Source organism: Moschus berezovskii, chromosome 11 (assembly GCF_049115385.1).
Source record: "Moschus berezovskii isolate FMDL1 chromosome 11, NW_MosBer_1.0, whole genome shotgun sequence".
Taxonomy (NCBI): domain Eukaryota; kingdom Metazoa; phylum Chordata; class Mammalia; order Artiodactyla; family Moschidae; genus Moschus; species Moschus berezovskii.
The window spans coordinates 63,706,794-63,722,948 of NC_142470.1; the positions used below are offsets into that span (position 1 = coordinate 63,706,794).

The window sequence follows — 16,155 nt, forward strand, 5'->3', positions numbered from 1 at the left end:
TAGTCCATGGGGTTGCAAAGAGTTGCACATGACTAAGCAACTAACACACACTACATATTCTTTTACATTCTCAAAGACCGAACATTCAGAATCAATTAGATGTGTTTTATACAGATGTTTTATACAAATACAAAATATGTTTTGTGTTTGATACAAATACACAGACATATTTTAGCTCATTTAATCATTTGCGTGCTTATTTTATTTATATACAGCAATCAATGTCCTTACTAAGTGCTTTCATAAATCAACATTACCTCTCTGAATAAATCACTAGCAGTAGGATACTGTCAGAGAACACACAAATATATTTTAACATTTTTGTTTTCCTGAGACATTATTCCTATTTATAACCCTTTCCACCTACTCTCCAACTCAGGATGAGAACTAGTTTTGAACTTAAGGGGAATGAAAAAGAACTATACATTAATATAATACTGAAGAAGTATGAAGACTAAATACAGAAAATCCAATTTTAAAGACAATTTGCCTCACTCTAAAATTCATCTGAAAATAAATCTGGTTCTCTTGTCAAATTCAATATAACACTTAAAATCTATCAGTGAAAAATCATTTTAATGGCACCGATCAGAACATCTTTCAAGATAAAATATACTTTTACAACAACTTTGTTTCGAAAGTACCATCTTTCTAAATCAAAGTTGGATCACATGAAGAAAAAATGTTGTCCCATTCCTTTTAGAAGTAGTTTTGCTTTATAAATACACCATTAATTCACATTTAAGAAGCTGTATTTTATTTTCACTACACCTTATATGAATGTATATAATATTTCCATGCTGATCCACATTGATTTTTCCAGGAATGCAAGGAATTCTTCTTTCTGTTTCTTTTGTTAAAAGTTTCCTACACAAACAGCATCTATAATAACACAAAGATACAATTAAAACCTTGATTAAAAAATGGCTAGAGGAACTGAACAGACATTTTTCCACAGAGGAAATATAGATGGCCAACACAGACATGAAAAGATGTTCAACATCTAATCATCAAGGAAATGTAAATGAAGACCACAATGAGCTATCACCTCACACCTGTCAGAATGGACATCATCAAAAAGAACACAAATAACAAATGCTGGTGAGGATATGGAGAAAGGGAACACCTGTACATCGTTAGAATGTAAATTGGTACAGCCGCTGTGAAAAACAGTATGAGGTCTTGCAAAAAAATAAAAATATAACTACCATATGATCCACCAATTTCACTCATGGGTATACATAAAAAAAAAAACAAAACCTAATTTGAAAAGATACATACACCCCAATGTTAACAGATGCATTATTCACAACAGCCAAGATATGTAACACCCCATGTCCATTAACAGAGGAATGGATAAAGAAGACGTGGTGAGTACACACACACACACAGAGGAATGGATAAAGATGTGGTGAGTACACACACACACACACACACACAGGAATGGATAAAGATGTGGTGAGTACACGTACACACACACACACACACACACACAGGAATGGATAAAGATGTGGTGAGTACACACACACACACACACACACACACACTGGAATACTACTTGAACATAAAACTGAAATTTTGTCATATATGCAGCAACATACATGAGGGCATTATGCTAAGTGAAATAAGTCAGACAAAGAAAGACAAGTGCTGTATGTTATTACTTATATGTGGAATCTAAAAAATACAACAAATTAGTGAATATAACAAAAAAGCAGCAGACTAATAGAGGACATCATCAGCGGGGAAAGTGTAGGGAAGGGCACAATAGGAGTAGGGGAGTGGGAAATACAAACTACTGGGTATCAGACAAGCTCAAGGATGTATTATACAACATAAGAAATATAGCCAATATTTTGTAATAACTGTAAATGGAAAGTAACCTTTAAAACTGTATAAAAATTAAAAAACAACAAAGAAAGACAATACAAAAAACATTCAAGAAGAAAATTTCAAATGTACTAAAGTTAAAGAATTTAGCTGCAATATATAGCAAACTAAAGAAAAATATACCTGTATAATGTTGCTGCATTATTCCGAGAATCTGGATTCAAGTACTCAGGATCAAACAGTCTCTCAATCTTCTTACAAAAAAGTTTACTAGTAACAACAAATGACCAACAAATTAATTTTCTCTATCCACTTTACCAAAATTACTTGATAGTGATGAAAATAAACACTGACCTATTTGCACACGTAGAAAATAAGACTAATAAGTCCTTAGAGAGTCCTTCCTTGGGAATTTCTAATACATTTTTTACTGCTCTAAATAAGTAAACCTACTAAGGAGAATTGCTTGATCAAGAATCAATTTTCACAAGAAAAATGAGACACATGGATATCTCCCTCTCTTTCAGTTCTCTGTTAGGAAAATTCCAGATTGAGGATTTGGGAAGTTTAACAATCCTGGGTCTACCAATAATTTCATACACGACCTTTGGCAACTTAAAATCTCTGAAACTTTTTTTCTCCATCTAGAAAATGGGGCTACTAATTTCAAATGCATAAGAGGAGGTCCAACCAGTCCATCCTAAAGGAGATCAGTCCTGGGTGTTCATTGGAAGGACTGATGCTAAAGCTGAAACTCCAATACTTTGGCCACCTCATGCGAAGAGTTGACGCACTGGAAAAGACCCTTATACTGGGAGGAATTGGGGGCAGGAGGAGAAGGGGACGACAGAGGATGAGATGGCTGGATGGCATCATCGACTCGATGGACATGAGTCTGAGTGAACTCTGGGAGTTGGTGATGGACAGGGAGGCCTGGCGTGCTGTGATTCATGGGGTAGCAGAGTCGGACACGACTGAGCAACTGAACTGAAGATTTTAAGAGGGTTAAGTGAGATAGTGTTTTAAAAGAGTGTTAGACATAGTATTAAACATTCAATAAATGTTAACACTTTACTATTATGCATAATATAATAATCTGGACCTCCCAAGTGATGCTACTGGTAAAGAATTCGCCTGCCAATGCAAGAGATGTAAGAGATGCAGGCTCGATCCCTGGGTTGGGAAGATCCTGTGGAGGAGGGTATGGCAACCCACTCCAGTATTCTTGCCTAGAGAATGCTATGGACAGAGGAGCCTGGTAGGCTACAATCAATGGTGCTGCAAAATGTCAGACATGACTAAAGTGACTTAGCATGCACATAACACAATCATGTTAGACATGAACTTAATTTTTCTGTAATCATTCAGAGCAAACATCTGGAAAAAAGTTGTTTAAATCCAACCAACCACATTTCTGTCCTCATCTTACTCTACATGGTAGCAGCATTCCACATATTTGAACACTTAATTGCTTCCTCTTTTTTGAAACCCTCTTTCCTTTTGCCTTCCTTTTGACCCTCTGGCTCTTGCTTCTCAGGCTCCTTAACTCTCCTTTGTTGAATCTTCCAAATGTTGGGCAGTCTTTATCACTATGCTCTTGTTAACGATTAGGAAATAAACAAAACAGCATTTATAATAGCACCAAAAAATTCAAATGCCTAGGAATAAATTTAACTTAAAAAAAGGAAAAATGTCTCTATACTAAAAACTATAACACACTGCTAAAATAGAGTTATACCATGTTCATGAACGGAAAGACTCAATATTATTAAGATGTCTCTTCCCAAATCTACAGGTTCAATACTAACCCTCAAATTCGCAGGTATGTGTGTGTGTATATGAGAGAAAAAGAAAGAGAAAATGGGCAGGCTGATTGTAAAATTCATATGGAAATGCAAAGGACATAAAATGACTAAGATAGCCATCTTGGAGAACGGCAAAGCTGGAGAATTTCAGATTGGTGGTGGTGGTGGTGGTGGTTTAGTCGTTAAATCATGTCCGACTCTTGCAACCCCATGGACTGTAGCCTGCCAGGCTCCCTATCCATGGGATTCTCCAAGCAGGAATACTGGAGTGGGTTGCCATTTCCTTCTCCAGAATTTTAGATTATTAGATACCAAAAAAAAGATTAGAAAGCTACTGTAATTAAGACAGTGTCCTACTGATAAAAGTATAGACAAAGAAATTAACAGAACAAAATGGAGAATTCAGAAAGAGACCTCACATATATAGTCTCCTGATTTACAGTAAAGGCGCCATTGCAATTCGGTGGAGAACACATGGTCTGGCTAGGAAATCTCATTCAGTTCTATGGCTTTAAACCTCATCTACTCATATTTTTATTTTAAGCCCTGAACTCTGACCTAAACTTCGACTCAGATCTGCCTGACATCCTACCTGAATGTCCAAGAAGTATATTAAATGTATTAAATAAACTTAATAAGATCCAATCCCAATGACAAGCAGCAGCAGCAGCAACAAGATCCAAACACATCTTCTGATTCCCCTCACCCCAGTCACTGCTCTATTAATGACACTATCATTCACTTACTCAACCTTAAAACCTAGTAATTATCCTAAAATATTCTCTTTTCCCATATCACCACATTTGAAAATCTGTCAAATCTTTGTAATGACATACTCTGAATCCACCTACTTCCTTCCAGAGCCCCTGCCTATACTCTAGTCCTAAGCTTTCCATCTCTCACTAGACCACCTCACTAGACTTCAAATAGGTCTTGCTTCTTATATCCTTATAGTCTTTTCTTCACACAGAATACACTGATTTCTTAAAAACAAATCAGATCATGCCACTCCTCTGCTTCCATTCCACCTAGAATAAAGTATACACTCCTTGTATGACCTAAACAGTTCCTAATGCTGTTGACCTCATCTCACACAACTCTTCCCCTTTATACTAAGGCCCTTTCTTGATAATTTTTAACATAATTCACCATCGTAATCTGCTTATATACGCCTTTTATAAAGTAACTAATTTAGTTACTATTTTTCACCTCGAGCCATCAGCTCAGAATATATTTTACTTTACGCAGGTATGCTCAGTTGCTCGGTCGCGTCGGACTCTTTATGACTCTGTGGACTGCAGCCCACCAGGTTTCTCTGTCTATGGAATTTTTCAGGCAAGAATTCTGGAGTGGGTTGTCAGTTCCTTCTCCAGGGGATCTTCCCAACTCAGGGATTGAACCCACGTCTCCTGCATCTTCTGCATTGGCAGGTGTATTCTTTACCACTGAGCCACCTGAGAAGCCCCATATTTTAATTCATTTAAAATAAAATGGAAATAGATTTCCAAATATATTCTAAATACAGAACTTTTACTAAAATCAAATAAAAATAACACATTCTAATAGGAACATTACCTTTAAAATTAAATGTTAAAAATTACCTCCTAAACTTATCTTTCTTGTCCTTTAAATCATCAACTTCATTGTGTGTAAACAGATCAGCTATACGTGTAAGAAGATTTGCATTAATACAGTTCATGTTGCACGGGGTTGCTACAATGGCATTCATATTTTTGTGGCAATACTGTATACACTGTTCAACCTAAACAAAAAACACAGAAAATAAGTGTTGAAGATAGAAACAGAAAAGATAATGTCATATCAATAGTTTTCAAAGATAAAGATTCATTAAAGGCTTAATCCATGTATTGCTAGGCAATAACTTAGCTCTGCCTGTTTGCATTAAATGATACTGTTCCAAAGTGGTCTAGTAGGTCAAATTTATACAAACATAGCTGGAAAAAATTTCAAACTTCTTAGAATATTTTGAACAACAATTTAATGAACATCTTTCATGATTGTGGCAGATATAAATCTTAAGTCCACAAACTCAAGGGTACAGGTATGTGACTTTCTATTACTAAACTTAGTGACAATTTTACGTCTCCATTTCTCTAACGGAAACAATTTTAGTCACTTTAGGGTTTTCTCAGTTCTGTTGTGCTTGCTTTCTGCCTTTTTTCAATGCCAGGTATATTTACTTACTTTTCAAGGTAGATTGTGTTTTGGGGAAAAACAGCACTGGTTAATTATGTATTCTTCTAAATATTTTGCTATGACATAAAAATCATGCTTTAGGTCCTGGATTACAAAAATCAAAACTCAGAGACTCTTTTAGTCTCTCTTTTTTTTCTATAACCCTCCCCTGAAGCAATTAACACCAACAACAGAAGACGGAGGGACTAAGAAATACAAAAATACAATAAAACCTCAAACAAATAAATGAACTTCACATCTGTTAACACAGTAAAGGAATATTTTGCTCTGTGTAGTTTTACCAAAGGTTAAAAGCAAATATTCATTTAAAACTACAAAAAACATAAAAAAACATTGGAATGATAAAGACATGTATTAAATAAAAGGAAAAAGAAGAAAAATATATTCAGTGTTAAGAGTTTGATATGTATATATTGTGCTTTTATGTTTCATCAACTATTTTTAACAACAGACATAAGCATGTGGTTTACACATACAAAATACATCTTTTAGCAGTTGGGCATTCATTTCTTAGTTTGCTCAACTATAAATGAAAGCCCCAAATAAGCAGTACAAGCTTAAACCAATTATTTAAATAGTAAAATAATATATATTGCAACTAATTTTCTTTTAATTTGATTTTATGGCCAAATCCCTTTAGGGGCAAAATTAATTCTGTTTAGTTTCATCTGATGCAACAGCTAACTCCTCCCTTGAGGATAAGTTGCCAGCTTTATACGCATCCTGCACAAATGACACACAGCAGCCTTAAGACTTTTCCAATAGAACAAAGTACCTCCAAGCACCAGCGGCTTATTCTAATGAATCACAGTCTTGAATCAACAACTACTTTAGGAAGATGTCTCTGAATTTTCTAGACACTTGAAGAAAACATCAAGTTATATGTTAAATCAAGCACAGGTTTATAGCAGAGTTGGATCTTTTGTTAATACTTACCAGTGAATCCATTTTCAAAAACTCTGAAGAAATAAGAATTGAAATGACATTTCCTGGCTCTAAAAAAGAGAGAGAGAAAAAATTAAATTCTCCTTTTGATTTTCATCTCAATCTCCTTAGAACAGGCTCCTTCTCTCCTTAAAAGATGAGGTTACTTTAATAAGAACAATTTAATAAAATCTTACTATGGCTTATATGTAAGAAAGAAAGAAAATGCGAAGTTAAAATTTAGGGTATAGAGAAAACATATAGCAAATTTGCCCTGGAATTAGATTTACATCAAGTAAAAAGACTCCAGCTAAAGATATGATATATGCTAATTCCTCCTTAACTAAACCAGGGAAAAGGATAATTAAAATTGAGAATATAACTCATCACACAAAAATCACAGTGAAGTTATTTCAAAAGTGGTTCAAATGCTTGTTATGAACAAATGCTTAATTTAAAAGATTCTTAAAGATAATAGAAAATTTACTATTGCAGAAATGAAAAGTCACTTCCTACAGACAGACTTCAAAGGTACAGCCAGGGAAAGGGGATTCTGGCTGATGCTATTATTTCAGTAAACCTCAGTCATTTTCCATGAGTTATATTTAAGGAAAAAGAAACATTTTGATATTTACTGTTACAGTACTAAGACAGTCCTCCTAAATAAAGGACTATGTACACAATAATTATAATAAGTAATCCCAATCTTTCCTTAAATAACAATTCTAGATGGAAGGTTCTCAAAAAAGAAATGGCAAAGAAAGGAAGGAGTTGGTGAAAAATTTCAACTATAATATGACCCATTCCAGTTAAGACCCAAGGTCTGGATTATTAGCGATGTAATTAAGGAGATCCAACCAGTCCATTCTAAAGGAGATCAGTCCTGGGTGTTTCATTGGAAGAACTGATGTTAAAGCTGAAACTCCAATACTTTGGCCACCTCATGCGACGAGTTGACTCACTGGAAAAGACTCTGATGCTGGGAGGGATTGGGGGCAGGAGGAGAAGGGGACGACAGAGAATGAGATGGCTAGATGGCATCACCGACTTGACGGACATGAGTCTGAGTGAACTCCAGGAGTTGGTGATGGACAGGGAGGCCTGGCGTGCTGTGATTCATGGGGTCGCAAAGAGTTGGACACGACTGAGTGACTGAACTGAACTGAAGAAATTAGAAATATTTTGATATTACTGTAAAATGTAATTCTAGTGCACAGAAATACTTATATTAAACCCCACCAGTGTGATTTCCTATACAAGCCCCAAAAAGATTACTTAGTAATTACTCTTATCATCTAGAACATTGGTTCTCAAACTTTTGCTCTCAAGACCTCTTTTAAAAACAAAATCTTAAAAACAGAGATTCCTAGACAGCTTTTGTTTAAGTGGGTTATATTTACCTGTATTTACTATACTGGAAAATAAAACAGAAAAAAATTAAAATATTCATTATTCTTTTTCAATGAATTAATAAACTCATTACATATTAACATAATTTTATGAAAACAACTGTATTTTTCAAAACAAAATGAAAAGATGTTTTCTATAAATCTCTTCAGTTTCTGACTTAAGGGCAGATAGTTTGATTCTCACATTTGTTTCCACACTGAATTTGTGGGTAGTCTTTCTTAAAGGTTAGTTGCAATGGGAATCAAAATCATACTAAGAGCATTTCCTATTCTACTATCTCAAAATCCTCTGAGCTACCTTGCACTTAGAATGGATCTTTAATCTATGCATGATTTTTTGTTAACATCATGCATCAATCATTTGAAAGACACTGGTTTACTGAGTTATGCAGATCTTTCAAATGTTGAAACGTTTCATTATACATTATAATAAAAAGTCTTATTTATTAATATTTAAAGAAAAGGCTTTAAATATAGAGCAACTATCAAGCACATGGAAGCAGATACAAGCTTTCCAAAACTCTTAATTCTTACTTAAAAGCATGAATTTTATCACTGGCAACAAATATTGTTAGTTATTTCCCTTTCAATGACTGGCTCACTTAATTCATTTTCAAAAAACTATCTGCCTGGGACATTCCCTGGTCCTAGTGGTTAGGATGCTGAGCTTTCACTGCCGTGACCCGGGTTCAACCCCTGGTTGGGGAACTGAGATCCTGCAAGTTGTGCAGTACAGCCAAAAGAAAAAAAATAAAAAAGGAAGAAAGTATCTGCCAGATGCTTAAGTGAGGGTCTGTCAGCCATTCTTCTAAGTAAAAATGGTTTTGTAAGAAAGCAGCTAATTTAGCTTGCAACTCAGGCAACTGCACAAGTGCTTTTCCTTCAGACAACCATCATACTCCGGTGTGCAGCAAGAGTGCACTTCCTGTGTCATCATGTAGAATGTCAAAAGAATGTAGTGTCAAGAGTTAATAAAATTAGTCATTTTTACTGCCTCATCAAGGATATTCCTAAGAGAAAGTATTTTTTCCTTTTCTTTTTTTCCTGATTTTACTATGAGCACATGAGTTGAACAACACAGTGGCCCCTCACACAACGTGATGCTCCTTCCCTGCTGTGTGCTAAAGCTCCAACAGTTCCATCCGCTATTACTTCTGCACTTTCTGAACAAATGTCAACACAGAGGGAAAAACAAATAACATCCTGGCATTATTAAGCAGATTCCCTTGACCTTGTGGACCCTCTAAAACAATCTTTAGGATACCAGTGGTAGATCATCGAAACATACAGTGAAAATGGCTAATCTAGAGACCTGTCCATTTGCCATAAATTCACTAAAATTTGCTAAAAAAGAATGAGGTATCAGTTTCCTAAACGGTGATTACTAATCTGAACATAAATACTAAGGTTTGAACAATTTTCCACATTTCCTATTTTGCCTGAAGCAACTACCAACTGACACAAAAATTTCACTACAAAGTAAGCAATAGATTGTCTTTTACCTAAAGTGGGCATCTCACAATCTTTATTCTCCTTAGTGTTCCTTTTAACATATTTTATCAACCAGTTGAAAATGTGAACGTCACAATGAACTGAAATGTCCACCTCTTCCCAGCGCTGGGCGTCCACAGATAAATATTCAGCAAAGTACTTCATTTCTGATATCAAAAGATCTCGTGGGCAAATAAAATCTTCTTTCAAGTTTTTTGCTTCATCACATACATGGATCACCATGTTTGGCCTTCATGAAAAATGTTACACAGAAATGAAATTATTAGAGTTTTAGAAGAGGAGCCAACAATATTGACATGTATTGGAAGTATCAGAACCAGACGTTTTTCAAGGTTTTAACCACATATCAGTTTTACAAGGTTTGACATTCAGAAGTTTACATTAGCACCTTTCTACCCTGATCTGTATCTGAAAACTATGACTAATTTCAGTTAAGCTACTGACTTAGTAAAACAAAATTTTTTTACTATACAACTTATAAAAGGTTTGAAACTTATTATTTTCAAATTATAATTAGAGTTTTTAAAAAATGCCAATTCACAAAGAAAAATTAAATTACAATTTCTAGTTCTTGAGAGGAACATAAAATGGCACTTTTACATGGTAATGGATACAGAAGTAGATAAAGATGAAACACCAGAATTTTCTTACTATTCATGAATAGGAAAAAGTTAAAATTATTCATTGAATAGTGAATAATTAGCATAGCTATTTTGTTATTTTTAACAGCTATAAAGCTTGTATCTAGGCATTCAATAAATATAAATCAGTAAATGTGGTTGAAAAGCTCTCAACACTACAACGTGCTTATTTACATACTTAAAAAACAATTTAAGAATAGGTCTGGATGATATATCAGAAAGACTACTTCAAAAATTGTATACTCTTTGAATTTATATGCCCTTGAAAATTATATTACCTCAAAAAGAAATACCAGTGTGATCCACAACTGCCTTCATGTCATTACATTACAAAAGGAAGAGATTAAATAGGAAGAGATACACTAATCTACAATATGAATTTAATGTGTACTTAAATGAACTTCAAAAATTTTTAACACAAAGAAATTACATCTGAAGTAAAACTGGCAACAGAAAAAGGATTAAGAATCAGCGCTTTGTCAAAATAAAGGAATTTAAGCAACTTTGCAAACTGTTCTTCCAAAGAAATTACGGTCAAAATATAAACAGATAATGGCTGGTATAATGAAACATGAAAATTCGGTGAATTTTTGGACCAAAACATGAAATACTAAATAATAATAGTAAAGAATTAACCTGATAAATTTTTATGCTACACAAACAAACCTATCAGTTAAAAATCCATGTGAGGGGACTTCCCTGGTGGTCCAGTCGTTAAGAATCTGCCTTGCAAAGGAGGGGACACAGGTTTGATCTCTGATTGGGGAACTAAGATCCCAAATGCCATGCAACTAAGAAAAAGTATTTGTTGAATATTAAGAATGTAGTTTGAATATGTGTCATGGTAAAAATAAAATTTAAAAAAAATCTACGTGAGTAAAGTAAAATTCATAAGCTACAAAGGGTGAATTTTTATTTATTGTGGTAAAATGTATATAAAGTAAATGCACTCATATTATTATGCAATTATCACCACCATCATCTCTAGAATCCATCCCCAGAACTTTTCAAAAGGGTAAATTTTATGATATGTGTTATTAAAAAACTATCAAAACTGAAAATACCTAAAGGAACCTTTAGAGATAATGAAAATGTTATCTTTATTGGTTATAAGGCTAACACTCATCAAAAGTGAATACTTAAAATATATTCAGTTTATTATACATAAAATACACAAAACAATACAAAATTATTAAAACGTGCATTACACTGAAATATATATTTTAATTTTTAAATGTTTCTATAACGAGTAATTATATCCAAATAATTCTAAAATACACATCTAGTTTCTTTAATAAAGTTATAGAACTAATGGCAGAGATTTGTCTTTGGGTTTTAAATTTTACTTTCCAAAACTTTATGTTAATAGATGTTATTTCTAATATTTATAAGATGAAAATGAATTTTTAAAGTGGAAAACTGTTGTCTAATGTATAAGTAGTTTGAATAAGCCATATGTTCACCTATTAAGCAGTTGTTGATAGTTTAACACATCAACTACCCTGATATCAATTGTTTTAGCAACTGTGTAATATGAAATTTCTAAATTATGGTAACTGATATATATATAATCATCATTTTATAATTTGAAGTTGATATTCATAGTAAAAGCTTATCCAGCAAAGAACCAGCCTCCTACCCTTCAGATTCTTCAGTCTTTTCTCCACCATTATGAGTAGTACAATTTTCACTTTCTGAAGAACAATTCCTTGTGGAAGCTATACTATGTCTTCCTTAAATACAGAAACAAACACATACAAAGACAAAGGGGGGAGGTTAGCATTTCTAGCTGAAAATGGGTTTTTACTTATTGAATGGTTATACTATAAACGCAAGGTTTCCAAGAGTAGTTAAAGATGGTACTTTGTTAGGTGCCTTAATATTTCTAAAGGTATATGAAAGAAACAGTGAAAAACAGTCACAAATTGCTAACATTACACTAAAGATTAAAAAAAAAATACTAACCTGGTATGGAGGGACAGGGGTCAAATGTTCAAAAGCCTACAATAACAGTTTCTCTTCCTGAAGCAAATTTTTGTAGCAATATTCTGCTATTGCTGAGATTAAAACAATTCACTGCATTGAGATTTCTAAAACTAGCTATCATTTTCAATTTAATGTGGAGAACATCTCCCATACCCTGCTTTTGTGTCATCTGAAGCTACTGTTGACTTTCATAGAGGGGAGCTGTAAAAAAAGTATTGTGAGAGACAAGCAAGAGTCTCTCAGTTTAAAAAAAAATTAAGTAAAAGGTACAGGTCAAAGTCCTCTAAATTTTATGACACAAATAGGCTAACACAATGGAGTAGTAGATTTTAATACAGTGAAAAGATTTTTTTTGGTAATAGTGTTCGCCCTGTATGTGAACATCTAAATTTCTTTAAAATATAGCAAAGACAAATTTCTAAAGCTCAGGAAGATACAAATACTAACAGATTTTTCCCATTAAGGTTTCTATTACCCTTTAAATAAAGTTGACGGGAATGCATAATATTTTTCAGAATTATCATAAGGATAAGTACTGCATTTTGCTTTTAAAACCTTACCTGTTTTAGAAACTGCATCCTGACCAACTGGAGTCTCCTGAAATTCTCCTTGTGTGTCAAGAAGCGAGGATTTGATATAAGTGGCTAAAGTTTCAACAGGACTCTCTCCAGCAGCCATGAGGGTACTATACTGGTTGTCCACAGGTGAACTTCCACTGCTCTTCAGCTCATCAAACCTCTTTGCACACTGTAATGGCATAAAGGAAGGAAACGCAGGTCTGGGGATTTTAATCACTTTTTATAAGTGAAAAACTAATCTTTTGGGTAACATCTAGAAAACCAGTGCATGTTTCAATACATGAAAGTCTCTGACTTACTTTTTTCTTTTTAAAAATTCAGGGTAGATTTTTAAAAATATGCTTTAACTCAAAGTCTAAATATATTTATACTCTTGTAGGAAAATGAAGAATGCCTTCACTAACCATTATTTCCCCATGACCTATGTCTATTATCAGCTGACAATTTAAAAATTTTAGTTGAAAACTTGGCTGTTATTTTCACACTGAGTTTTCCACCAGGAACAAGACCAAATTCTAACCTTCAATAGAAAACAAATCAAAAAGTATCTGATGTGTGATCCTAGATTTTCTTCATTAAAATAATGAGTCTTTGTTCTTACCAACAGTGAGGTTCACCTTGCACAAAATACTGCAGTAACACTTATTTATGTAGTAACAGTGAGGTTCATCTTGCACAAAATACTGTAGTAACACTTAAAAACACTTATAAATATATGGCCATGTATTTGGGCAGTTTGTTCTAGCACAATGTTCTCCCTTAACTCACTGTTAGTCATAGAATTAGTTTAGAAAGACCAGATTAGCAGTGAAAAAAAAATACAGTAGACTGGAAAATATCAAGAGTGCATCAAGCATAGTAAGGCTAAGTTAAGTTGTCCATGAAAATGTCATTTCTGAGTGTAGTAGGTCACAACACAAAATGCCTTCCTTAATGTGGGTCTTCATCAGAGAGCACTTCTAATAGTATTCATGTTTAAACCTCCATCAATAGCAATGTGGATGGCAAGTTACATAGCAGACCGAGTAATATGGGAGGTGCAAAAGGAGAAAAATATATACTATGTACACACATACATGGTAAGAGAATAATGCATTGGGTATGGCATCATTCATTGACTACACAAATATTTACCAAGTGCCCACTAGATATTGAGCACCATTTTAATGAAGACTGTTTACTAATAATATTATAGTACTATTACTACAAACAAATGCCTACTCAAGGTTTAGTCCTTTGAAAACACATTTAAAAGATATATAAGTAAAGGACTTCCCTGGCAGTCCAGTGGTTAAGACTCTGTGCTTCCACTGCAGGGGGTACAAATTTGATCCCTGCTCCTGCAACTAAGATCCTACAAGCCATGCAGTGTGACCAAAAAAAAAATTTTATATATTTTTTCAATTGGGTGAATCTGAATACACAGTGGATATTAGATGATATGATGGAGTTACTATTAATTTTCCTAGGTTTGACCATGCTACTGTAGCTAGGTAGTTATATAATAATATTCTTATTTTAAGAGGTATGCTGCAGTCTATGGAATGATGTCTGAAACTTACTTTTATTTATTTTTTTAGAATATTTATTTATTTAGCTGCATCAGGTCTTAATTGCAGCACGTGAGATCTAGTTCCCTGACTAGGGACTGAACCCAGGCCCCCTGCAGTGAGAGCTCAGAGTCTCAGCCACTGGACCACCAGGGAAGTCCCTGAAACTTACTTTTAAATGTAAAAAAAAGTAACATAAATAAATCAAGCAAACATCTAGAATTGCTGACCCCAAATAAAAGATATACGGATGCTACGCTCTTCTTTTAACCTTTCCATATGTTTGAAAATATTCACAATAAAAAGTTGGAAAAATAGTCAAATTCACAGATTGGCCTTGTTTTAAAACCTAACATGTAAAAATCCAAAAAATGAAAAAGTATAGATTAAGGAATGATAATATACACTAAGTAAGTTCCTTCATCATTTCACAAAGACTTATAATCAAGGGCAAGTAATCTCTGTGGATATGTTTTCTCAGCTGTAAAAGAAGAGGGTAGAACTTGGGTCATTCACTGATTCTCTAAGTATTGAGAATGTATCATGGGAAAGGCAGTAGTGAAAATGCTTAAAATCTACTGGATAAAATCGCTAATGTCCTTTCTACCTCTAGAAACCTGAGATGATTCATTCACTTTCAGTTCAGTTCAGTTCAGTCGCTCAGTTGTGTCCGACTCTTTGCGACCCCATGAATCACAGCACGCCAGGCCTCCCTGTCCATCACCAACTCCCGGAGTTCATGCAAACTCATGTCCATCGAGTCGGTGATGCCATCCAGCCATCTCATTCTCTGTCGTCCCCTTCTCCTCCCACCCCCAATCACTCACTTTAGGGTTCCTTTTAATAGCAAAAATTCTGAGGTCCGTGTTCTCAAACTAGAGTTCAGAGATGAACTACCAGAAAGAGTACCCTCTAAGAGTTTTCAGGTTGCAAGTTTTGATTCTGGGGCTTACATTAATAAAAATCATTTGAATTATTAGGATGACAGAATGTTTTAAGACAAAGGTAGAAAACAGACTTAGTAGAGAAGAGATGTGTTAATGCCCAGGGAAGGCAAGTAATGTCTTGGTGCGACACAAGGCTTCACCACAAGTTAGAGAAAAGTGGAGAAAGAATACAGGCTTTGAAGGGCTTTCAGCAATAGAGGTTAAACACAAAAAATTTTGTGCCACAAAAGACTATACAATATTTGCATTATAATCGCAATTTAATTTCAGCAAAACACTATTACTGATCACATTAAGCTTATTAGTTTAAATTATGTTGGTTTGAGTTTTCACTTGTGTCTATAAAATGTAAAATTTGGTTTATGATTGTATAGGTGTGTTTATACCTGGTATTGTTAGTGCACATTTAATTTCCACTGTGATAGTAATTTAGGTCATCATTGGAAGTTTTCAAGTTTTTTCCTTTAAAAAGGTCTGTACATTACTCAATTCTGAGAAGCATAGGATTAGCAATTTAATAATAAAATTGGATTTACAAAAGTTTTATCTACCCATTCAGTTATAAATATGTAGAATAAGGCTGAATTTAATCATAGCAGGTGGGTTAATAAATCACATATCTACACAGATTTTATATATAGTCAAATCATATTTTATACATATTTAGTTTTTACATGCATATGAATATGTGAAACTCAAATACTTTTTCTTTCTTAGTAGTTACTCCTTTAAATTGATCACTTTTTCTGATTTCTT

The 16,155-nt window shown here is 34.0% G+C and overlaps 1 protein-coding gene across 6 annotated transcripts in view; it reads right to left on the reverse strand.

Annotated features, from left to right (window-relative positions):
• The window catches only part of SANBR (SANT and BTB domain regulator of CSR), a 59,412-nt gene that overhangs the window by 31,282 nt on the left and 11,975 nt on the right, over window positions 1-16,155 (reverse strand). For 4 of the 6 annotated variants that reach the window (XR_008682529.2, XM_088841410.1, XM_055400812.2 and 1 more), the window contains exons 3-9: window positions 12,885-13,071; window positions 11,978-12,071; window positions 9,688-9,926; window positions 6,789-6,847; window positions 5,237-5,397; window positions 2,014-2,100; window positions 772-882 (exon numbers count right to left, since the gene is read on the reverse strand). Coding sequence is in view for 5 of the 6 variants with exons in the window: in XM_088841410.1 (XP_088697536.1) it covers window positions 772-882; window positions 2,014-2,100; window positions 5,237-5,397; window positions 6,789-6,847; window positions 9,688-9,926; window positions 11,978-12,071; window positions 12,885-13,071 (938 nt within the window). In the remaining variant the exon portion in view is untranslated. Of the gene's footprint in view, window positions 1-771; window positions 883-2,013; window positions 2,101-5,236; window positions 5,398-6,788; window positions 6,848-9,687; window positions 9,927-11,977; window positions 12,072-12,884; window positions 13,072-16,155 lie in introns of those variants that run through there. The other 2 variants (XM_055400818.2, XM_055400819.2) reach the window with 2 other exon arrangements.